We start from the raw sequence: 25,008 nt of genomic DNA, 5'->3' as shown, positions 1-25,008 counted from the left end.
AATTATATTCTTCTTACTATAAAATCATATAATATACAATAATGGCACAGGACTTTATAAGCATTTCATCAGCTGCTTGTTTGCGTGTAGGCCTGGAGATGCTAAACTTGTTTATGTTAATTAACGGACAATTACCGTGAGACCGGCAGTCTTTTGCATGACAATAACCGGCTGACAAAATGTCATGACCGCCACAGCCCTAGTTAACACAGCCACAAAGTCATAATTTTTATGGCTAAACCCCGCCTATTTCTACTATTTCTCTTTTTAAAATGTGATTTTAAACCTAACCCTAATCTTAACCCTAACCTTAACCCTAACCTTAACCCTAACCTTAACCCTAACGTTAACCACACACTGCTAACCTTATGCCTAATCCTAAACTTAAATTAAGACCAAAAAGCATATTTTTGTTTTCATTAATTTTTACAGTACAGCCAATTTTGACGTTTTGGCTGTGTTGTATAATGGAAACCGGATTGTAACGGTGAAAAGCAAGGTGATGCTGGTAATGAAGTAGGGATGATGGCTGACGATAAAAATGTAAGCTCTATAGTTTTTCAGTAGAGAATTTAGCCAACCAACTAGTCAACTAGCTATGATTTTAATATTGAAATTGAAGTAGGTAGCTAGTTATTTGGTCTTCTGTTATTAAAGCAGGCTATTGATTAGGCAAGATATGTTAGCATCAGCTAGCAGCTAGCTAGTTAGCTAGCTAGAGTTTAACCACATATAAAAGTTATCTTTAGTTTAACAAAGAGCATTGAATCTAGCTAGCTAGCTAAGTTAACGAGGGGTTAGGATGGAAGGAGGACTTGGAAGACCAGCATGACTGGGAGGGAGTGGCGGAGAAGGGAGAGGCAGGGTGAGAACAGACAATGAAGGGCCTTACTGGCAAAGACACCCTTGATTAAGATGGGGTAAGGGGGAGTCAAGAGAGATCAAATTCCGAACTAAATAACCAAAATAGTGTAAACATTGAGATACAGTCTATTTGAAATACAGATTTTATTACTTTTACTCTGGCAGTTTTTCTGCAGTTACAATAAGAGAATGACTAGTCTGTGTAGCCATTTGATTAGCTGTTCAGGAGTCTTATGGCTTGGGGGTAGAAGCTGTTTAGAAGCCTCTTGGACCTAGACTTGGCGCTCCGGTACCGCTTGCCGTGTGGTAGTAGAGAGAATGTCTATGTCTAGGGTGGCTGGAGTCTTTGACCATTTTTAGGGCCTTCCTCTGACACCGCCTGGTGTAGAGGTCCTGGATGGCAGGAAGCTTGGCCCCAGTGATGTACTGGGCCGTACGCACTACCCTCTGTAGTGCCTTGCGGTCGGAGGCCGAGCAGTTACCATACCAGGCAGTGATGCAACCAGTCAGGATGCTCTCGATGGTGCAGCTGTAGAACCTTTTGAGGATCTGAGGACCCATGCCAAATCTTTTCAGTCTCCTGAGGGGGAATAGGTTTTGTCGTGCCCTCTTCACGACTGTATTGGTGTGCTTGGACCGTGTTAGTTTGCTGGTGATGTGGACACCAAGGAACTTGAAGCTCTCAACCTGCTCCACTATAGCCCCATCGATGAGAATGGGGGCGAGCTCGGTCCTCTTCTTTTTCCTGTAGTCCACCATCATCTCCTTTGTCTTCATCACGTTGAGGGAGAGGTTGTTGTCCTGGCTCCACACGGCCAGGTCTGTGACCTCCTACCTATAGGCTGTCTCGTCGTTGTCGGTGATCAGGCCTACCACTGTTGCGTCATCTGCAAACTTAATGATGGTGTTGGAGTCGTGCCTGGCCATGCAATCATGAGTGAACAGGGAGTACAGGAGGGGACTGGGCAAGCACCCCTGAGGGGCCCCCGTGTTGAGGATCAGCGTGGCGGATGTGTTGTTACCTACCCTTACCACCTGGGGGCGGCACGTCAGGAAGTCCAGGATCCAGTTGCAGAGGGAGGTGTTTAGTCCCAGGGTCCTTAGCTTGGTGATGAGCTTTGAGGGCACTATCATGTTGAACGCTGAGCTGCAGTCAATGAATAGCATTCTCACATAGGTGTTCCTTTTGTCCAGGTGTGAAAGGGCAGTGTGGAGTGCAATAGAGATTGCATCATCTGTGGATCTGTTGGGGCGATATGCAAATTGGAGTGGGTCTAGGGTTTCTGGGATAATGGTGTTGATGTGAGCCATGACCAGCCTTTCAAAGCACTTCATGGCTACAGACGTGAGTGCTATGGGTCGGTAGTCATTTAGGCAGGTTACCTTAGTGTTCTTGGGCACAGGGACTATTGTGGTATGCTTGAAACATGTTGGTATTACAGACTCAGACAGGGAGAGGTTGAAAATGTCAGTGAAGACACTTGCCAGTTGGTCAGCGCATGCTCGGAATACACGTCCTGGTAATCCGTCTGGCCTTGCGGCCTTGTGAATGTTGACCTGTTTAAAGGTCTAACTCACATCGGCTACGGAGAGCGTGATCACACAGTCGTCCGGAACAGCTGATGCTCTCATGCATGTTTCAGTGTTACTTGCCTCGAAGCGAGCATAGAAGTAATTTAGCTCGTCTGGTAGGCTCGTGTCACTGGGCAGCTCACGGCTGTGCTTCCCTTTGTATTCTGTAATAGTTTGCAAGCCCTGCCACATCCGATGAGCGTCGGAGCCGGTGTAGTTCGATTCGATCTTAGTCCTGTATTGAAGCTTTGCCTGTTTGAAGGTTCGTCAGAGGGCATAGAGGGATTTCTTATAAGCTTCCGGGTTAGAGTCCCGCTCCTTGAAAGCGGCAGCTCTACCCTTTAGCTCAGTGCGGATGTTGCCTGTAATCCATGGCTTCTGGTTGGGGTATGTACGTACAGTCACTGTGGGGATGACGTCATCGATGCACTTATTGATGAAGCCAGTGACTGATATGGTGTACTCCTCAATGCCATCGGAAGAATCCCGGAACATATTCCAGTCTGTGCTAGCATAACAGTGCTGTAGCTTAGCATCTGCTTCATCTGACCACTTTTTTATTGACCGAGTCACTGGTGCTTCCTGCTTTAGTTTTTGCTTGTAAGCAGGAATCAGGACGATAGAATTATGGTCAGATTTGCCAAATGGAGGGCGAGGAAGAGCTTTGTATGCGTCTCTGTGTGTTGAGTAAAGGTGGTCTAGAGTTTTTTTCCCTCTAGGTGCACATTTAACATGCCAATAGAAATGAGGTAAAACGGATTTAAGTTTCTTTGCATTAAAGTCCCTGGCCACTAGAAGCTGCGCCTCTGGAATAGAGTTTTCCTATTTGCTTATGGCCGAATACAGCTCATTGAGTGCGGTCTTAGTGCCAGCATCGGTTTGTGGTGGTAAATAAACAGCTACGAAGAATATAGATGAAAACTCTCTTGGTAGATAGTATGGTCTACAGCTTATCATGAGATACTCTACCTCAGGCAGGCAAAACCTTGAGACTTCCTTAGATATCGTGCACCAGCTGTTGTTTATAAATATACATAGACCGCCACCCCTTGTCTTACCAGAGGCTGCTGTTCTATCCTGCCGATACAGTGTATAACCCGCCAGCTGTATGTTATTCATGTCGTTGTTCAGTCACGACTCGGTGAAACATAAGATATTACAGCTTTTAATGTCCCGTTCGTAGGATATACGTGCTTTTAGTTCGTCCACTTTATTATCCATTGATTATACGTTGGCCAATAGTACCAATTGCAAAGGCAGATTAGCCACTCGTCGCCGGCTCCTTATCAGGCACCCCGATCTCCTTCCGCGATATCTCCTTCTCTTTCTCCTGCGAATGACGGGGATGAGGGTCCTGTCGGGTGTCTGGAGCAAATCCCTCTCGTCCGACTCATTAAAGAAAAATGATTAGTCCAGTTCAAGGTGAGTAATGGCTGTTCTGATGTCCAGAAGCTCTTTTCGGTCATAAGAGACGGTAGCAGCAACATAAGTTACAAACAAGTTACAAACAATGCGAATAAACAAACAAAATAGCACGGTTGGTTAAGAGTCCATAAAACGGAAGCCATCCCCTCCGGCGCCATTGTACTGCAGAGAGAAAGAGAGAGAGAGAGTTCACAAAACACCGCACTAAATCACACACAAGAAAAGTGTGTGCAAACAAAACGCAGGCCGTTTTGTATCCCTCCACAACTCAGCACATACAGTATGTATCCCTCCACCTTCCTCAGTGGAGTCCTGACCATGGGCATCAAACTCCAATGTCTATGTTGTGTTGGCATAGTTACTGGACCAGTGGGAGGAGGTGATGCGTCCCATCTCAACAAACAGCTGCTGTGCCAACACCATGCCTGATGACGACAACCAGATGATACTCCTCCACCCTGGATCACGATAAACACACCTAGTCTCTCTCTCTGTGTATGTTTGTTGCACGTGAGAGCGTGAGTAATGGGTCTGTGTATGCAAGTGTGTGTGTGTAGTGTAGGATATACGTTTTGTGTATATGAGTCTACTCTGAGTCTGTATACACCCTGTATTACAGGCCTGCGTTTTGTTTGCACACACTTTTCTTGCGTGTGATTTAGTGCAGTGTTTTGTGACCTCTCCTCTCTCTCTCTTGTCTCCTCAGATATGTGGTGCTCCCCAGACCAGTGTTTTGAGCCAGGGATGGACTACACTGTTCGTCTGAGTTTGCCCCTCTACTCTGCACTCAGTGATGTCCAGTCCCCATGCACACTCATTGACTCGGTTAGTCCCCACACACACACTGTTGAACACCTAGACACAACTGAGACTTGTGCATAAATAATGCATTGATGTCACTAAAGAACAAATTCAAGGTACAAGGATTTAAAGTTGGGATTCAGCCCTTCGACTCCATACTAAATCTAATTCCATTCTCTGTATCTTTCTGTCTTCTCTATACATTGTGTGGATGCCCCACTGTAAGAACCTGTAGATATTCACTGGTTCTGAGGGAGGTGACGTGGCCACCAACAGTGCCTGGGACACGTTCCAACGTTACTGCTGTCTGGAGAACAGCCAGAACGTGGTCAAGACCCCCTCCACAGACATCTCCCGCAACTCTATCTTTAGCGTGTCAGCTGCACCAGGGAGCTAAAGGTATGGCACCGCACTCCCAACAGTCTTGTATGAATACTTAAATATCCTTAAACATATGTGTATGCTCATTTATGTGTTTCTTAACTAAAGGTCTAAAGAAGGTTTCTTATTGCATTTACATTTACATTTACATTATTGCTCAATAATACTGATGAATGGCGTGGATTGTACGCCTCTGCTCAAATCAAATTGTATTGGTCACATACACATATTTAGCAGATGTTATTGCGGGTGTAGTGAAATGTTTGTGTTCCTAGCTCCAACAGTGCAGTAGTATCTAACAATTCACAACAATACACACCAATCTAAAAGTAAAAGAATGGAATGAAGAAATATATAAATATTAGGACAAGCAATGTAGGAGGCATTGACCAAAATACAGTAGAATACAGAATATACATATGAAATTAGTAAAACAGTATGTAAACATTATTAAAGTGGCTAGTGATTCCATGTCTATGTATATATGGCAGCAGCCTCTAAGGTGCAGGGTTGAGTAACCGGGTGGTAGCCGGCTAGTGATGGCTATTTAACAGTCTGATGGCCTTGAGATAGAAGCTGTTTTTCACTCTCTCTGTCCCAGCTTTGATGCACCTGTACTGACCTCGCCTTCTGGATGATAGCGGGGTGAACAGGCCGTGGCTCGGGTGGTTGATGTCCTTGATGATCTTTTTGGCCTTCCTGTGACATCGGGTACTGTAGGTGTTCTGGAGGGCAGGTAGTTTGCCCCCGGTTATGCATTGGGCAGACCGCACCACCCTCTGGAGAGCCCAACGGTTGCGGGCGTTGCAGTTGCCATACCAGGTGGTGATACAGCCCGACAGGATGCTCTCAACTGTGCATCTGTAAAAGTTTGTGAGGGTCTTAGGGGCCAAGCCGAATTTCTTCAGCCTCCTGAGGTTGAAGAGTCGCTGTTGCGCCTTCTTCACCACACTGTCTGTGTGGGTGGACCATTTCAGATTGTCAGTGATGTGTACGCCGAGGAACTTGAAGCTCTTCACCTTCTCCACTGCGGTCCGGTCGATGTGGATAGGGGCGTGGTCCCACATAGTGACGTCTGCCATTCCATATTGAGGCAAACATGGCACAGATCTGTGCTATTTTATCTTTCCTCGATTCCTTGCGTCGTTTTTCCGTGCCTCCTTCTAAAACCCCATCAGAGGAGAGGATCCTAGGTTCCTCGCCTCAGACCTCCAATCGGTTTTGAGAAGCATTCGAGTAGAGAGGAAGTGAGGAGTTAAGATGAGATTAATTGGGACAGAGCTCATGTCATTGTTTTAGGTGGAATCTTATCTTGAATGATACATTTTATCTGTTTGCAGCACATATATCTTTGTTCTACTTGTGCTCTTTCCACAGATGGCTCTGGCTTGCTGATAACATCTGATCTGATGTGACTCCCTATGCGATTTTACTTCTGTATTACTGCCTGTACTCAATACAACTTCCAATGCCAAATTGAAATAATTTGATAGTCAATGGTAGTTCCCAATCAGACAATTACTATAAAACTATCATTTGTTTTCCTCATTTAAATGTTTGCTGAATGCATGCCGTTGCTTTGTCCTCAGTCCTCCTTTGAATGCTGTGTGTACCATGATGACATGTTAACCTGAGTTTAGCTGGTTAATCATATTAGTTTACATTCTATTATTTGGCACTGGTTATGTACTGTTAATGTAGCAGGTTCTACCCTTTGTGTCTCCATAGGGCTGGGCGGTATGTGTTTGTTAGTTCATCCATCACTCCAGTGTAAGTGACCAATCTTAAGGTTTCTAGACACGAACCCACCTCTAAGCCCGCCCCCCACCAGCCTGAAATCCAATCGAGAAAAACTATTAATTGAAACCCAAAGGTGCCAAGACTTGAGCAAATTGAGAGTGAGAACTTGACAAAGACCGGTGACTATTGTTGGTGGACAATTTGATGCTTTCAAATTTATTTTGTACACGTTTGAACCATGTTTCTTTGCTTATAGTTCTATATTTTTTTATTCTGACATTTTTCTTTTTGATCTGCGGCAATGATGTTCTGCTCGCCCAAAGTAACACTTGCTAGCTCTCAAGTTTGGCCTGTCCACTCGTGGGACACATCCTCTGCTCTCTCGACCAAATTTCTGCGCTCTCGACTGGTCTGTGCTCTCGCGGCACTCATCCTCTGCTCGTGGGACCCATCCTCTGAGCTCTTGATTAAGTGTTTGCTAGCTCAATTATGTTTAATTTTGCTCGACAGCGTCATCTCGCGCACAATGGACTTTAGAGGCTAATTTGACGCGATAGCACGCATGCACACACACACACACACACACACACACACACACACACACACACACACACACACACACACACACACACACACACACACACACACACACACACACACACTCACACACACAGTACACAAGTGGGTCAACAACAGCAATCAGAAGATGACCGGTAGGAAACTGAGTAGCTCCAGGACCCTCAGGTAAACCAGTTTATTTACAGTCTCATTTTGTCCCAGCTTTACTTGACATTTACAGTGTCAAATAAGACAATAAATCACAGCTGGTATTTTGGCAGTGGAGTACACCTCCAGATAAATCACATAGCCTGCAGTCATCTGAAGAACAGCCATTGTTCTTTTAGTTAACGTTTTGTGCTTTCAGCAAAAGGACACTGCTCTCTGTGCACCCATGAAAAAACATGCAGTCCTCCTCTCATTGGCCTAAGTGTTTGCACATCCAGCCATTCATTTATGCAAGGCTCCTGTTAACCTGAAATGTATTCTAACATTCTCTCTAAATGTGAATGTATTCACAGGGTAGAGTAGTACCAACATTAATAAAACAAGTGTACTGTGCCGCAAGTTTGTGCCTTTGTAGTGTATGCAATATGTTCATTTCCAGTCTAGATTGTGTGCGTGTGTGTATGCATGTGTGTGTTTTGGGGCTGGTACTGACCCGCTGGAGGAGGTGCTGGGCAGGGTTCTCCTCATGCCCACCCCTGAGGGGTTGAGGTCGTAGGCCAGATGCCCCTGCAGCTCCCCAAGAGAAAAGTTAGGGCCTGCCCCGGTCACCACCGGAGCTGCACACAGCAAACACACACAGGGGGGACGACAGGTCAGTCAGTGGAGGAACATGTCACACACTGCACATTACTTTCAATTAAACATGCAATTATCTATGGTATAATACTCAAACATCTGCATAAATGACATGTAGCACCATCCTCAAGCTCACTCATACATCGCTGCTGAAGAATTGTGTCGCTGTGTGAGCAAAAATATTGTGTTGTATCTGTGTGCGCTTCTCTGTAACAGCTCCAAAAAGTGGACAATCCCAGCTGCAGTCTGCTACCGTACTTCAGCTCTCGAGACAAGAGCATGAGGATGTAGCATTATGGGTCTGGGGCTGTCTAGCCATCTATCAGTATTTACCCCATTTCCCCTCTCACGTTTCCACTAATGTCCTTTATATACACAAATAAAGGTGAAATAAAATAAATAAATATGGCCATGTGCATTAATGGCTGCCTGCTGCTGTGCTGTGTCTGGCTGGAGTGGAGTGGACAGAGATGTTGTTGCACTCTACTATGCTAGTATGTACTGTATTGTACCGAGCCGTGGGGAGACACAGTGAGCTCGGAGAACAATGGCCCATTTGTTAGGGCAGGTATGCTTATTAACAGTGGGATGGCATCACTACAGATCCCCAGGCGATCAATCTCTCCCTGACTAAACACTGTACTGAGACGCTGGCGAACACAACACAAAAGGAAGATTCATGGATCTACAGTGTAGAAATTCCCTCACGTGCACCTTAAAGGAACCTCTGGCCAAAGAAGAGTAACCAGGGAGGGAACTGCCAACACGAGCAGGCGTGGTTGAATGCATAGAAATTTAAATATTAGAACAGGAATCCCCATTCAAGTCAATGTGTGGGATTCTATTTCTATAGTTGAGCTGGATAGCTGTGGTGATGTAAACAAGCTCAGTAATTACAACACATTTTTCTCTGTTTAATTACACTGGTAAAGTAGGTCAGTGGAGAACTCATCATTTCTAATAGGCAGCTAATGTCTCCTAGGATATGCATCCCACATGAGGCCTTGGTAAATAAAGTGGAATGCACTTAAAAGTAACAGATTAGTTAAATAAGCTAATTATGTAGTCTAAAATCTAAATCAACACCTCTTGGGGGCAAAAGGCGAGCATCGATATTAGCGTAAATACATGATACAAGTGTTGTGGAGTTTGTGATATGAAAACTAAATCTGAATGTGTCACATAAACAGAGGTGCAGGTGATAGTTGTTATAGCATAGCATCGGGGAAGCTGAGGATTTGGGGAGTCGAGGGGGTGAATATGGACTAGCAGTCTTTTCCCCAGGAGAGGCCAGCTCGCAGGTGGTTAATTGAAGTCTTTAACTTCTACATTTACTCCAATTAGTCAGGCAAGGTGTGACACATAAAAACAGAGAGCCAGTTTGACAGGTGTAATGTGAAACAGAGAGTGAGTTTGACAGGTGTAATGTGAAATGTGTTCCCTATGCATCATAATAACTCACTCACTCATTTAGTTTTGATAATTATATCTACAGCATTCTACATCAGCTGTCAGCTGTCAGCTGTGTGTGTGTGTGTGTGTGTGTGTGTGTGTGTGTGTGTGTGTGTGTGTGTGTGTGTGTGTGTGTGTGTGTGTGTGTGTGTGTGTGTGTGTGTGTGTGTGTGTGTGTGTGTGTGTGTGTGTGAGGTGTTATCAGCTATCCGTTCCCTCAAGAACAACAAGACTGGTGCTGACAGCATCCCGGCAGAGCTACTTAAGAAGGTACGTTCCTTCTGCACCAGAACGCTCCACCAGTACACCACTGAGGTTTGGGACCGGGAGAATGTCCCCCAACAGTGGCGGGATGCAAACATTGTCACCATCTATAAGAACAAGGGTGACAAGTCCATCTGCGGCAACAGCCGGGGGATATCCCTTCTGGCTGTTGCCGGCAAGGTCCTGGCCAAGGTGAGGCTATACAGGCTGGTGAATAAAATCACAGAGGAACTGCTGCCAGAGTCACAATGCGGCTTCAGAAAGAACAGGAGTATGGTCAACATGATATTCACGGCACGGCAACTCCAGAAGAAGTGCCGTGAACAACATCAGGACCTATTCATGGCCTTTGTCGACCTCTCCAAGGCATTCAACTCAAATTTGGCTGTCCAGACAAATTTGTCAACATCCTTTGCCAGTTCCATGATGGGATTATGGCTCGGGTGGCCATAAGAGGGCAGGAGTCAGTGTGAGGTAGGGGTGTGTGCTGGGACCTGTACTCTTTAACATCTTCCTCCTATGTGTCACCCAGCTTCTCCACAAGGAGCTTGAGGACAGCAGCGGGGTTGCAGTGGACTTCAGGCTGGATGGAAACCTATTCAACATCAGGAGGCTCCAAGCAACCACCAAGGTTTCGACGGAGCAGGTTTTTGAGCTGCAGTATGCTGATGACTGTGCTCTTGTGGCCCACACTCTGGAACACCTTCAGTCCATCCATGTAACGGCTGTGAAGGTCTATAGCAGGATGGGACTGTCTATCAACACCACCAAGACAGAGGTGGTCTGCCAATGGAGATCCAGCCCTCCACCCACCATGACTGTCTTCACAATTTAACACAAATCACTGGCAATAGTCCCGTCATTCAAATACCTGGGCAGCATCCTCTCGGAGGACTGCAGCATCGACCTCGAAATTCAAAACAGGATCAAGCAAGCATCTGCTGCCTTCGGGAAACTCAGATGCAGGGTCTTCCAAAACAGGGATCACCTCCACATCAAAGTTGCTGTCTATCAAGCCGTCTGCATCACCACACTTCTTTACAGCTGTGAAGCCTGGGTCACTTACAGTCGCCACAACAAGCAGCTAGAGCGATTCCACATAAGATGTCTGCAGCGCATCCTGGGAATCACCTGGTGCAACCGTGTGCCCCATACAGAAATACTTGCTAAGACCAACTGCAAGAGTATGGAGGCCATGGTCACCCAACACCAACTGCGCTGGCTTGGGCATGTCATTAGAATGTCTCAGGAGCGTCAGCTACATCTTGGCCGGCGGTCTGCAGGGGGGCAGATGAAGCGCTATAAGGACCAGCTGAAAACGTTGCTGAAGAAGTGCAAGATCAAACCCACAGACCTAGAGGAAGCTGCTGCTGCCGACCATTCCACCTGGCGGCAGCTCTGCCAGAGCAGTGTACAGAGGTGGGAGGAGGAGATGAGCACAAGGAAACAGCAAAAACAGCTCAGGAGACATGCAACCAGACTGGAGTGGAGCTCAGGTGGACACGGACTGATATGCAAACTGAGCCAGTGACTGCCTGATGCAGTTGTGGCAGATCGCAGTGTTGTTGTGGAGGCTTCTGTCACCCATGATGGAACATCTCATTCTACATCCAGGACAACACTCCTTGGTATCAGACGGATGCAACTACTGCAACACTGGACTGGCTTGAGGCTGCAGGGGAAACTCGCTGCTGTGGACTGTGCTGACCACTCTGTCCCCATTCCATGTACCAGAATGCTGCCGTCAGCGAGGACATTCTCACCTTTACTGTTAAGGCGAGGCTGCAAGTTCTACCAACAAAATATCATCTAGCACTCTGGTACCCTGCAAGCTATGACCCATTTTTTATTCTACATTAGTCAAATGTAATGGAGTCCATTGCCCATGTTGTGAATGGCTGCTGTTCATACAAGGATTTGTACATTGCTAGACATGACCACCTTGTTGACCTGATAGCCAGTGAGGTGAGACAAGTAGTTTCACCAACAGCACACATGCATAAACATTCTTGTGTAAGGGGAAGCTGGTTTGATGTTGATGTTTTCCTGTGTGCCAAATATGCCAGATATTGTTGTTGAGGGAGGAGGCCATGGGGAGGTGCTCATTTTGGAAGTGGGCTGCTCATTTGACGGCTACATGGAGTAGGCCTTTGCCGAGAAGCTGCTTAAGTACCAGCCCCTTGCGGCACGCTTGGACAGCCTCGTGTGTAGGTACAAGAAGGTGGCGCTGATATTTGGCAGTCTCGGCCATGTACAGAGGCTTGCAGTGCGTGGACTCCAGATTGCGGGCCTGACAAAAACTAGGGCAAAGCAATTGGCTATGTACTGCTCTGTTTCAACTGTCGTGGGCAGCCTAGCTGTTTGGAGAAGGAAGTGCTTTCTGTACCCTTGAGTGCCATGCATACAGGGACCTTTGAAAAAAATCTGTGTATGTGAGTGAATGTACACTCATCAGAGCTTGTCGTTCATACTGAATAGCATTTATTTTGAATGACAGATGAAGATTGACCCTTTTGAGAAAGGCATTATCACTGTGGAAACTGAAAACGTGATCAATTACATATGACAGATGGGTGAGCATCTCTCCCTTCAGCTCCCTTCACTTAAGCTGCCTTTCAAATCTGATTAAACTCAATTTATAAACATAATGAAATAACGTATGTAAATTATGACTTGTAGGGTAAGTGAATAGAGGTCTCAGGTGGTGACTAGTGAGGTCTGTGTGGCTGGGAGACAATGGTTATTCATACAGAGTGATTCGAGGCTGGCTGGCCATGTGGGGGCTGTGTTAATGTGGCCCTAATTCACTAATGTCAGGCCTGGTGAGCACAGCATCCCCAGCCAATCACAAAGCTCAAAGCACACAGCACAGAGCACATAGCCTTGGCAATGTGAATAGAACATATTAAATGGATATAACATCTGCACAATCCACAGTCCACCATGAGACAGATAAAACAACATAAATGATGAGGAAGTCATAAATAATGTCATCCTAAAGCCATATGATCTGATGCCCGGTCAGAAATCAAATTGAGTGTCTGATGGGGTGTAGACAGTAAGGAGGGGTTTACTCTGCATGTTGTCTGTGATTAATGCTGTAAGTGGATTACGTTAGTATCTCCCGTAATCCTGGATCTGGATATTCACTACCATCTTTGTCACCTAGGCTGTTATACCATCCATGTGTTTCCTACCTCTGTGTATCCATCTGATGGGGTTATGGTTGAATAGCAGTAGTGAAACACGCAGCAATGTAGAGACTAGGAGCTCAGCTACTGAGGGAAGCAGTGTGACTGCTGCCAGAGAGGCTGGGAGTTTCCACCCGCTCCCTGAGGGCCAGAGACCGTGAGCTAGCTCATTCTTCACGGAAGAGGGTTGTCAGAACTTTAATCACCATAGTTTATGTGACACATGCCCAGCTCCTAAGCATGTTGCTGTGTAAGTTATGGCTAGGAAGTTATAAGGAAAGTAGCCACACATGACGTTTTAAGAAAGAACGGTAACAAAAATATGTTATTGCACCAACACACTCCGTCCATCCATTCAACCACAAATATATAAAAACATAAGTAGCTAAATAAAATATGTAAAATCTTACTTCTGGACACTTGCACCAACTCTGTTACATTAAAAACTCCTGACGTCACAAAGCTTTCCTGAAACTCAGGAGCATCTGGAAAACACAGATTTGAGTCACCATAGAGAGTTCTGTGACATAATACAACAAACATTACAGTAACTTCTCACTTTTAAGACAAAGACACAATAAATGACAGAGTATCAGCAAGCCAGTAAAGCACATGCCCATATGTTTTAGCCTAACAGCAACCTGGAATATATTGGATTCCAAATATTACAGTGAAAGGTATTGCGTGTGTCTGCGAGTGCTAGATGAATAACTAGCTCAGTGCTTATGTCACTGTCTGGCAGTGTGTAAATGTGTATGAATATTTCAGTGTGTGTTGGTATTTGGATGTGTGTGTGAGTCGATGGGGCCCCTTACCCATGGTGGCAGCTCGGCTATCCTCCTGATCTGACCCAATACCTGTGCGTGGGCTACTGCTCTGCTCTGACTCTGAAGAGAGGGAAGGAAAGGAAGAGAGAGGGGGGGAGAAAGAGAGAGACAGAGGGGGTCAGGGGTAAGATACATAAGTCTAAACCCAGCATAATTTGTTTCAGTTTCTACCATTTAAAAGGCTCATTTGAGGGTGATTAAGAAGTTAGAAACAGTCTCCAAAAATGAACATATTTAGTGAGAAATAATGGGACAAATATCACAGCCGGGGCCCAAAGGTCCCCAAAGCAACATCCAGGGTCTTTACTGTAACATTGGTTTGTCACTGGATAGATTATTAGGTGGATCAAAATAAGTACTATATTCAATTCAAAGTTTATAGATAGTACTAAAGCTATTATAACAAGTAGGGTTTCAGAAAAATTAAATTGGCCTGCCACAAAAATGTGAAACATGATCCAAATACCTCATTATATAACTGCCTTGTTTGGCAAATCTAACTAGAATCCAAAAAGGTTTCTGGCAGGCTAATATATTTGTTCAGCCAGAATGTACACTCAGTAAAGCATCACAACAATGGCAAGGCCACACAATCCAACCAAAAAATCAACTTTTATTTGTGTGAACTTAATATTTGCTTCACCTGGCAAATGCAGATAATATAAGCTAAATAAATAGAGTGCAGTCCAAACCAGAATGGGGAGCATACTAGATTTACCACAAAGAGTCAAACGGAACAGCAGTAAAAACCTAAAGATAAATAAATAGGGCCCTCCTCTATCAGATAGGCATGATTCCACTCGCGGATCAAAGCCACACACATTCCACATTGCTCCACATGTTTGAGTTTAGAGCCTGTGGAGGGAGTGCCTCATTGCAATATTCACACTGAATCCCCGTCACTAGAACGAGCACCCCGCTTCCTCTGGACTTCCCTCTACACTGGACAAGTGAGCCAGACACCCTACCGTTATGTGTGACAACCACAGCAGACTGCACCACCACACAGGTAGCAATGACTGTCTTCTTCATGAAGCTCTGTAGAGAATGGCATTATTTCTACCTTATCCCCTTTATACGTTCTTCGACAGCCACTTCGATAGTGCTCAAGCTTATAATCACTATCATGGGGGGATGTGCTAAAATATTGGCAGGCAGCATTTGAACTGATTGAGGAGTATGGTCGACCTCTGGGTTGTGGTTTGTTCTGTGGCTAATCTACTGTAGTAGAAAGACAATGAAAAAAACTGCAAAACAAAAACATAAAATAGCCATCTTGATTTTACTTTGGCCAATGAAACTCCTTCAATTGTTTCGCTCCTCTGCTATCTTTAATACCCAATACATTCTTGCTAAAAGCTGCAGCGGATTCTAGGCAGGCCACCCTCAGACAAAATCCCTGGCACCTAGAGCAAAATAAAGAGAGAATGATAGCAAAAGAGGTGGTAAGGGTAGGTAACAACACATCCGCCACGCTGATCCTCAACACGGGGGCCCCTCAGGGGTGCGTGCTCAGTCCCCTCCTGTACTCCCTGTTCACCCATGACTGCATGGCCAGGCACGACTCCAACACCATAATTAAGCCTGATCGCCGACAACAATGAGACAGCCTATAGGGAGGAGGTCAGAGACCTGGCCATGTGGTGCCAGGATAACAACCTCTCCCTCAACGTGATCAAGACAAAGGAGATGATTGTGGACTACAGGAAAAAGAAGAGGACCGAGCACGCCCTCATTCTCATCGACGGGGCTGTAGTGGAGCAGGTTGAGAGCTTCAAGTTCCTTGGTGTCCACATCACCAACAAACTATCATGGTCCAAACACACCAAGACAGTCGTGAAGAGGGCACAACAAAGCCTATTCCCCCTCAGGAGACTGAAAAGATTTGGCATGGGTCCTCAGATCCTCAAAAAGTTACACAGCTGCACCATCGAGAGCATCCTGACTGGTTGCAAAAGGCTTCGTAACAGCTTCTACCCCCAAGCCATAAGACTCCTGAACAGCTAATCAAATGGCTACCCGGACTATTTGCATCTTCTTTGATGCCATGATGATGCAATAAAACGTGGCCGAAACAAGAGACCATCAATTTTCCCTCCGAAAGCAGTTGACTGCATTTTTGTTAACTGTTAACATCGTGTTGTAATGTTTTCAAGTCATATCGTTTTGATGGTTTTATCATTCCAGGATTGTAAGAGTTAATGAACAAATCTCCAACACCTCTGAGATACCATTCAAATGTGATAAATTAATAAATGTCAGAACGGATATTAAATGGAAATCGCAGCTGTCCCCTCGTGAGCTTGAACAGGGTTCAATGAGGGCGAAACTGATCTACTTACTGCCCCACCCTGTCCCTAAACTTGTTATTTAAAAAAATAAAAATAAAAATAATTCACATCAAGATAAACACTTTGAAAATGTGTTATTATACACTTTCAGAATTTGACGAAAAACGATATCTCTCCTCTCTTTCTCTCTCTATCCTCACCCTCATATTCCCGACCACATCTTTACACATTTATTATTCATATCTATTTGTTGTGGCACTTGTTGTTGCTATTTTCTTTCCAAGTAAGTTATTTTTCTGGCCAGGGATCGCTCAACTAAACATAATTTTTGGCAGACATTTCATGTGCAGAGGAGCTTAGTGTTGGCAGCCATTTTAGATTGCTCTTTCTCCCGTCTCTCTTTCACTCACTCTCTCCCTCCCCCTCTCTTTCTCTCTCTCGCCCAGAGCAAGAACACACAAAGTATAACTAACCCTGTTGAAGAGTGCCAGCATGCTCCTGTGCCAAATCACCCCTTCAGACGAAAGACGAAAAGAGAGAGAGACAGAGCAGTGCCACTTAATTGCTGTTGGCAGACAGAGAGAAAGAGAGAAAGTGAGGAATAAAGAGAGAAATAGAGAAATAGAGAGGGTAGAGAGATGCACAGAGTAAGGGTTTTGAGAGAGAAATACATTTTTGCTATGGAAGTTAACCAGAAACTCATTCTAGCTGAGTTACTCTGCAATCACAGTGTGTCACAGTTAAATTACAACACAGGACAGACAGCATTACAAGCACAGGGAAGCAAAGTAGCTTCCCTCCTCAGTCCAACCAGGGGACAAATGCTTGTCTGAAGTAAACTGACCACAGTTACTCATAAAAGTCCCCCACCACCAGAGATATGGTCCAAGCTGCAAGTATACTCGTAACTGAGAGATTAATTGTTGTAACACAACCCTTTGTACAGTATACATTTTCCAATAACAGGAAAACCACAAGGCTGGTGAATTTGAATTTCTACAATGCACCCAGTATTTGGTTTCATTTTGATCTCATGACATTATTGTAAATACAGCGGCTGGCTGGCTAAAGCCAACACTGCCGGCTGAAGTGGACAGAGGAAGCCAAGTGAGGGATTTGGAGGCAAGGCTGTCTATTCACATTTACCCTGGTGCCTGGGCATTTTTGGCTTCTCCCAAACCCATTTCCCATCAGTCACTGGGTGAGAGGAGCTATTTCTCCAGCAGCTCAGTTTCTAGCAGGAACGAGAACCAGAGCAATGATGATGTAACAGTGGAACAACATAGGTCAAAATACGGAAACAATTATGACTTGTCTGTTCGCTTATAACTTAGAGCAGGAATTTAATATGAATCACAGACATGCTCTCAACTGTGCTCTCAATACTACAGCCCTTACTGGAGACATTAGGAAAAATAACTTAATGAACATGACCCACCTACTATGAGAGACTTTAATATGTAGCGATAACTCACAAATTCATTACAATAATCAAGCTTTTGCCATCTGTGTCGGTGGTAACGATCAAACCGATTGTCTTTTTAAAAATCTCAAATGGAATTGGAATTGAACAGTCAATTCAAATCCAATTTGTAACTGATAGCCTCTCTGTAGTGTGTAACAAGGTAATCACAGTAATATTCTTTTTAGCACTATTAACTGTGCTGGAGCAAAGCTCATCTAGGCTCTACTGGCTGATGTAAGACCACTATGGGAAAGCAACCCTTCAGTATAGGATAGAACTTATATCACTCATATTAAATTCTCAACCACAATACCGTACACGTTTCCCACAACATGAATATCTACAGTTTACTTATTGTTGTAGTATGTTGAAGCATATTGTATGCTTTACTAGTTTGGAGTAATATTGGAAAATGCAGGTAAATAAAACAATATATAGTGCTTGTGCCATGATCTAACACCAGGGGCTCCCTCTTGTAATCTTTCTCAGCAGTCTGTCTCAGTGTTTCTCTGTGGTAAGATTGTTCAGCTCACTGCAGCTGAGCTTAGAGCACAAACCAATCAATGGAGTTCTGCCCCAGCAACAGAGCTACCGAGCTCACCCCTCTCCCTTCATTTTTGCTTCTACCCCTCTATCCCTCTCCATCTCTCCCTTCTCCCCTCAGCAACCCCAATCAATTTCACATCTTCAATTCAATTTCAAACAAATTTTCTTGGAATGACAAGAACCTAGCCAACGCAGAGATATTACAGCAAAAAAAACATTGATAGCCTCTTTCACTATCTGTTCGATTTCTTTCCCCCTCTTGCTTGCACTTCTCTGCCTCTCCTCTTCCTACGTCAGTTTCTGCCCATGCAGACAGTCTGAGTCTGCATGGGTAGCCCCAGCCGCCCTACCCACCCACAAACTCCCCACGCTGTTTAACATTTAGAATGGGAGACATCAAATAGAAGAGGACTGGCCTGTTAGACCAGAATCCACATAGAAACCAATCCTACAGAAATATTTTATTGGCCAAATTATCTAACCGTCTAATGAGTTCCATGGCGTTGTTAAACTAATCCTAATTTATTCAGAATAAGGTGCAGAGACCGCTAATTTACATTCAAAATAGCTAACCTCGCTGACTGCACTGGCTTGGCTGGTAGACGGCTGCTTTAATCCTGTTTATACTATATATTTCAAGGTAGATTTTCCTACAGCTTTAGCCTAAAGCTGGGTTGTTGCTGAAACATACACAGTGAGGGTCACTCGCTCTGATTACACAAATGAAAGTCTTTGCAGAATTACAGAGCCCTCAGTCAGCTTGGAGAGCATTCTCCTTTTAATTCATTCAGAAAAAAATGCTGAGCATGAGAGAATGAGGCGCTGCAGTACTGACTTTAATTTAATGCAGCCATCCTTTTATGTGTTGGAGCACTGAAGTGTCCTATATGGAGTCAGAGAGAGAGAGAGGCTACGCTGAGGAGAACTGAGCAGAGGAGAGCCCTAAGTCACGTCTGTCAAACACACTGCACAGCTCTCTAACTGATAAACAGCACCGGCCCACTGTAAAACACAGACAGAAAAAAATACAGGGATCTGGAGAATAAAAAGTGAGACGCAAGCACAGAGAAGGATGAAGGGAGAGAAAATGAGATGACAGGTAAAAGAAAAGTAGGGTAGAGGTCAGGTTGTCGTCAAATAATGTCACAATACATTATTTTTAAAGCAAAATTAATGGGCAAAGTCAGGCAGCTGAAAAATATGTCAACGGTAAAGAAGCACACTACGTAGCTGCAAAAAGCCAAACTTCCAGCCCCGCTGCTGGCCGACTGAGATTCCAGGAAAGGAGTGGGTTACAGTGGATATCAGGAAGTCAGGCATTTGTGTGAAAATGGTGGGCTCTGATAATTGGACCAGCTGACCTTTTCTTGCAGCAGAGGGCAGCTTCCTGTGGTAGTGGGTCTTTAAGGGGTGGGGGCGGCATGACAGTAATAACACACCAGGCTTTTTGCTCAATCAGGAGAGGAATAGCTACCAGCTGGGGGAAGGATACTCACTCAGATACAGAGGACACCGTGTCTGCATGTGTGTATGCACGCACGAACACACACACACACACGAACACACACACACACACACACACACACACACACACACACACACTGCTCATGTAGGCTAAAACACACAGACACTACACATTGTGCAGCACACAGTATGAACAAAGACAGTAAGGCACACAAACGCTGACTCTGCCATGATTTGCAGTCAAAGGAACGACCCCTCTCTGAGCTCCCTCTTGGTACTTGTCTCCACATAGCAAGTCAAACGAGAAAGACTGAAAGAGATATTTTGTAAGAGGCAGAAAGTGATAATTGAACTTCCAGAGTGAAAGAAGCCAGGGAGTCTCCCGACTCCAATTAGTGCTGTCAGCGTGAGTCGTGCCACGGGAGGTCAGGGGATTTTTATTCCAACAGGGAGAGCTATTAAACAACTATAGTGACTAGTCCTGGGCTTTAATAGCTCCAGAGAAGGCCTCGCTTGTGTTGTGTGTAAAGAATTATAAAACTCTATTTTTCCTGCTTTTCCACAAACCACAATATAAAAAACCAGATGCGAACGCTGTGTTCTTTTCAAGTTTCTTTTGGACGGATTTCATAGACATATTAAAATATATATTTATATGTAAGGTTTTAAACCACCCACCATCCCTTTTGGATTGGCTATAAAGATCTCTCCCTGCAATTTGAGCGCAACATGTCATTTGCGAGGACCCGTGGAGCGGTGTGCACACAAAACCTTGCACATGAAATAATGAATGATAAAACACATGCATCTTTACCATCAACCATAATCTGAACATCTCCCATAATTTTATTTCAATCATAGGTGAGTCTTTGGTATGTGGCTAAAGTATGAGAACAGCATGATGGGGTCTTTCAGCCAAGCTTTTTTATTTCACAGTTCACGTATTTAACCCTTTATTTGACCAATCTGAATTGGTCACCTGATAACATAAAGATGTAGGATCTTAATTTGATCACTCTTTTGTTGCTGAGAATTTTCAAGCACAACAGAAAATGCAAATTTGTAGTGCATTTGAATTTTTTAAAGTTTGTAATTCCAACTTGGAAAATGTATCAACCCCTACAAAAATGTCCATTAATTATAATCCACATAATAATGAACATTTCCTGTTGCTGCAGGCTTATTTCCCTGCTGTAGCAAACTGGCTCAAATTAAGATCCTACATCTGTATAGTGACACTATGCTCAAGCCTCCCCGTATCGACAGGGCAGCACAGTGACTGTGTGGTAGCCTGCCTTTGCATCTCCTACCTGGGTGGGCGGCGCGGCCTGTTTGGCCTGTTTGTGTTGGAGACAGCTCCAGGAGTCTTCCCACCACCACCTCCACCACCAGGACCCTCAACAGAAATGAATTACCACCATGCAGGCAGGCTGTCCTTCACACTCCCTTTGTCTTCCATTCACAGCAGATTCCCTTTCAAATAGGCTTTTCTGGCTTGGCAACAATGCAGTATATCCATAGCATAATTTCACTGTGGTGAGAACCCCTGGCTAGCTCGCTGACCCCTTTCTCTACACCCTCTGTCTCCAGTTTTAAGAGGACTTTACTGGAATGACAATAACGTGAGCCAGAGAGCTGAATTGATGGCAAACAATAACATGTATCAGACCACAATGCTATGCTCTAGGAACAACTTCATGGACAGACCCCCCGAAGGATATTAATGTCTCACTTTACTGCTCTCTGTCTGTCTGCCCAGCTAATTTTTTACACAGAGGGCCAATGCCTTGTTATTCTGTGTGGTCAATAATCACTTCTCACATACTGTACACCAAGCCAGTTAGTTACACTATTATAATATGTCATTACCATTTTTAAAAACTTTCCCTAGTAGCCCTGGCCTAGGTGTATGTGGAGGCCAGTGGTGCCATGAGACAGCTGTCACATACACACAGGATGAGCCTGAATTGACTGATGAGTGTTTCCGCAAACCAGCAATGGATCTTAGGCTACACTACATCTACTGTAATACATTAAATTAAAGCACAAGTGTAATCAGCAATGACTGTATATTTGAATGGACAAAGCCATTGATCACGTGACACCATTCATTCTTATGTGAGGACTCAATAGCACATTGAAGCCAAATGAAGTCGGTTACTCCAGGAAGTGACGTAGCAGGCTAGCTCAGTGCTGCCCCCTTTCATTGAGTAACTCAAGTTAAAGGCCTACTGGGATACTGTAGGCTGCCATTAGCAACTAAATAATCCTTATAACGTCTTCTGTGTGCGATTTAAAAATAATTGGTTCAAGGACATACATCATATTTTTAGTCACATGAAGATTGACCATGAAGACTGCCATTTTTGCATTCACTTTAATGGGAATCCTGTTTTCTGCTAACAATGCCTGCAGTACCGCGGTCAGACTTGAACTTCCATGGCTTCAATGAGAGGGGGCAGTTGTTCTCCCCTGGTAATCAGTCACTACGGGACATTTAATTGGCAGATGCAGATGCTGTCATCCATCCTATTGGTGCAACATTGAAGTGAGCCAGTGATGTCAGGGAGGCTAATGAGAGTCAGACATAGGTGGTCTGACACTCTGGCATCTTTACGCCACATGTTAGGGTTGAGCCAGCAGCGACCAGAAAGAAAAAGGGAGGTCGTTAACCGACCAGAGTGGTTTTCGTAAGATTGTTTGTGTTCTTTTGAGGAGCACAAATCTGTCAGCTGTCAAAGTGCAGTCTGGATACACAGAGAGACATAGAAACAGAGAGACACAGAGAGAGCGACAGAGAGAGAGAGATCTCTGTAGGTCTCATGATTCACCTCGACGATTTTTTGGGGGTATTCTTTCTTAAAACTGCATTGTTGGTTAAGGGCTTGTAAGTAAGCATTTCACTGTAAGGTCTACACCTGCTGTATTCGGCGCATGTGACAAATAAAAATTGATTTGATTTTGATTTGATTTGATGTTTAGTTTAGATACAGATTCTGCTCATTCTAATATGCTATTGAAGATACTTCTTCAAACTGGAAAATTCGTTGAAAGTATAGCCTTGAAATTGAAGCCCTCACTTAACAATCTCTCCATTCACACCACTTATCTCAGCACTCCTATCAAACTTGCAGCGCGTGCCACAAGTGTCAAGAGAGAGAGCAGAGGATCAACACAGGAGGTCATCTGAGGCAACCCTCTTCCTGCAGATAGCTGGGTGTCTGCCTGGTGCCTGCCTGGGTGATATGATGTGTTGGATGGATGGATGGCAGCTCAAGTTGATGGACTGTGGCTTGGCACTGGTGCCTAAAGACTTAACCTCAACTACAAGGCAAAAGGAATCCCTCTGGAGGGAAAATTGTCTTGTCAAAAGGGGATCTGGGAGGGCTGGGGTTCTGGGACTGACTCATATCTTGGGTATGGTGGATATAGACTTTGAGAGGTAGACCTACTGAGCATAGGTAAATCATTCAGGAAAACGCACATAAGTCTGGATTCAATCAATTCAATAAAGCGGTGGGGGAAAGGGGTGACCAAGTACATTTCATAAGAATACTGTATCTGCATGACGCACTCTCAAAGCTGTGGCTTTGCGATTCTTAGATACCACCCCAAGACATGAGAAGATGAAACTGTCCTTGGTTCGGTGGGAGGGTAAAGGCAGTTACAGGACAACAGTTATCTAGTTATCTTTCCCCCTGAAGTTGTGTTTCCACCCCTGACGTAGGCTACGTGGTGGTGCATGTCACATCCAGGGGAGAAAGTAGATATAATTTCTTCCCGGGACAGGACCTCCTTACTAAACAATTTCATTGGCCTAATCATATAATTACATATAGAATCCCTATTAATTCAATAGTATCTCTGTGGGCCTAGTTGTAAAGATTTGTCATTTAACTTATAAAATGTATTACCTTTTATTGTGTCATAAACCAGTCATGATGTTCTCATCTGATTGTCAAACAATCACTTCAAAGGGCTCCTTTACTAGGCTACCAGCACACGTTCATCCACTCGAAACAAATTTCCATCCTCTAAACAGTGGTGAATGGAAAGAGACATCTGTTACACAAAACACCAAAACGTGTAATGACATTTAGTAATTGTCATTAGGCCAGAATTTAAGTGTCCACTGCTGTCCGCACGCATCTCGAAGTCGCCCACACATCTCTGCCTTGGCAAAATGTCAGTGTTCTGGTCAAACTACATCACATTTTGGAGCGTAGGCTATACCACCCGTTTTTCATGCCTCTGACATGCGGTAATGATAAATAGTGGTGTAATAGCCTACAGTTGTCTTGACATTTTGTTTGAATTATTGTGATAGGCTCATGTTTTACCGGTACGGCATACCCCCACTATTTATTTTGCCGGGACGCTGTCCCGGACCGTACCACCTTACTTTCACCCCACATCTCCCCAGTTCAGAGGGAGGGAGGGTTGATTATCTGCAGTGCCAGAAGCCTGTCCTGGGGCTCTGCTCTGCCTGATTACACTGAGGAGACGTTGGGCCTGATTACCATATCAGATTTAGTGGAATTAGGGGAAGCATCACTGCCATGAACATTGTCATTATTCCCAATCCACACCCTACAGTTAACAACTATCCTAACCTGGCTAGAGTCACCAAGATAATACAGTGTGTTGTTGTTGCTGAAATCCTACTCTGATTAAGACTGGAGAAATTGAATAAAATAACAGACGGTTGTCATTTATTTTGCATGGAAACTAAAAACAACAGATCAGTCAAGATTGAGGCTCCTTCCATCTGTGTGGGATTAAAAAACATGCGATAGACGGTTATGGTTCTAATCAAAATTAGGGTGGAATCAATCACAAATGCAATCCATGAGGTTGAAGGAGATATAAAGTAACTTTAAAAAGAGTTGAAAGACTTGTTGTCATGCTGTTCTCTCGATATATCACTAACTGGTGTGTTATTGTAACTTTAATATTATACTCTGAACTAAGATTGACCCTCTCTGGCATAACATTTGTTTCAATAATATGATGCAGTAATGGCTACTGACAGAGAGAGTGAGTGAGTGAGTGAGTGAGTGAGTGAGTGAGTGAGTGAGTGAGTGAGTGTGTGAGGTAGGGAGGGAGAAGGGGATGGAGGAAAGATTGAGGGTGTGACGTAGCACTTGTCCTGAAATGCCCTTTCGTCATTACGTGACTGTTATTCCCCTCCCCCAACTCGCTCTCTCCCCACCCCTCTCTTGTTTTTCTCTCTCACTATCCCTCTCTGTACAGTTTTATTGTATGCTTTGTGCAACAATGCAGCAATGTGGCAAACATTTACATTAACTTCAAGCCATCTGGACTCCTCAATAGAAAGGGAGCTATATCTACTTTTCTCTCTC

General features: G+C 44.4%; 1 protein-coding gene across 4 annotated transcripts in view; it reads right to left on the bottom strand.

Moving 5' to 3' along the window:
* Positions 1–25,008, bottom strand: part of LOC121540283 (nuclear factor 1 C-type-like) — a 121,321-nt gene that overhangs the window by 24,446 nt on the left and 71,867 nt on the right. For all 4 annotated transcript variants that reach the window (XM_041849043.2, XM_041849044.2, XM_041849045.2 and 1 more), the window contains exons 3-5: positions 13,868–13,939; positions 13,463–13,537; positions 8,003–8,126 (exon numbers count right to left, since the gene is read on the bottom strand). In XM_041849043.2, the coding sequence (XP_041704977.1) occupies positions 8,003–8,126; positions 13,463–13,537; positions 13,868–13,939 (271 nt within the window). The remainder of the gene's footprint in view (positions 1–8,002; positions 8,127–13,462; positions 13,538–13,867; positions 13,940–25,008) is intronic.

The sequence above is a fragment of the Coregonus clupeaformis genome, chromosome 26, assembly GCF_020615455.1.
Source record: "Coregonus clupeaformis isolate EN_2021a chromosome 26, ASM2061545v1, whole genome shotgun sequence".
Classification (NCBI taxonomy): domain Eukaryota; kingdom Metazoa; phylum Chordata; class Actinopteri; order Salmoniformes; family Salmonidae; genus Coregonus; species Coregonus clupeaformis.
Note: the sequence above shows the minus strand (reverse complement) of the source record. Positions and strands in the feature narration are given on the sequence as shown.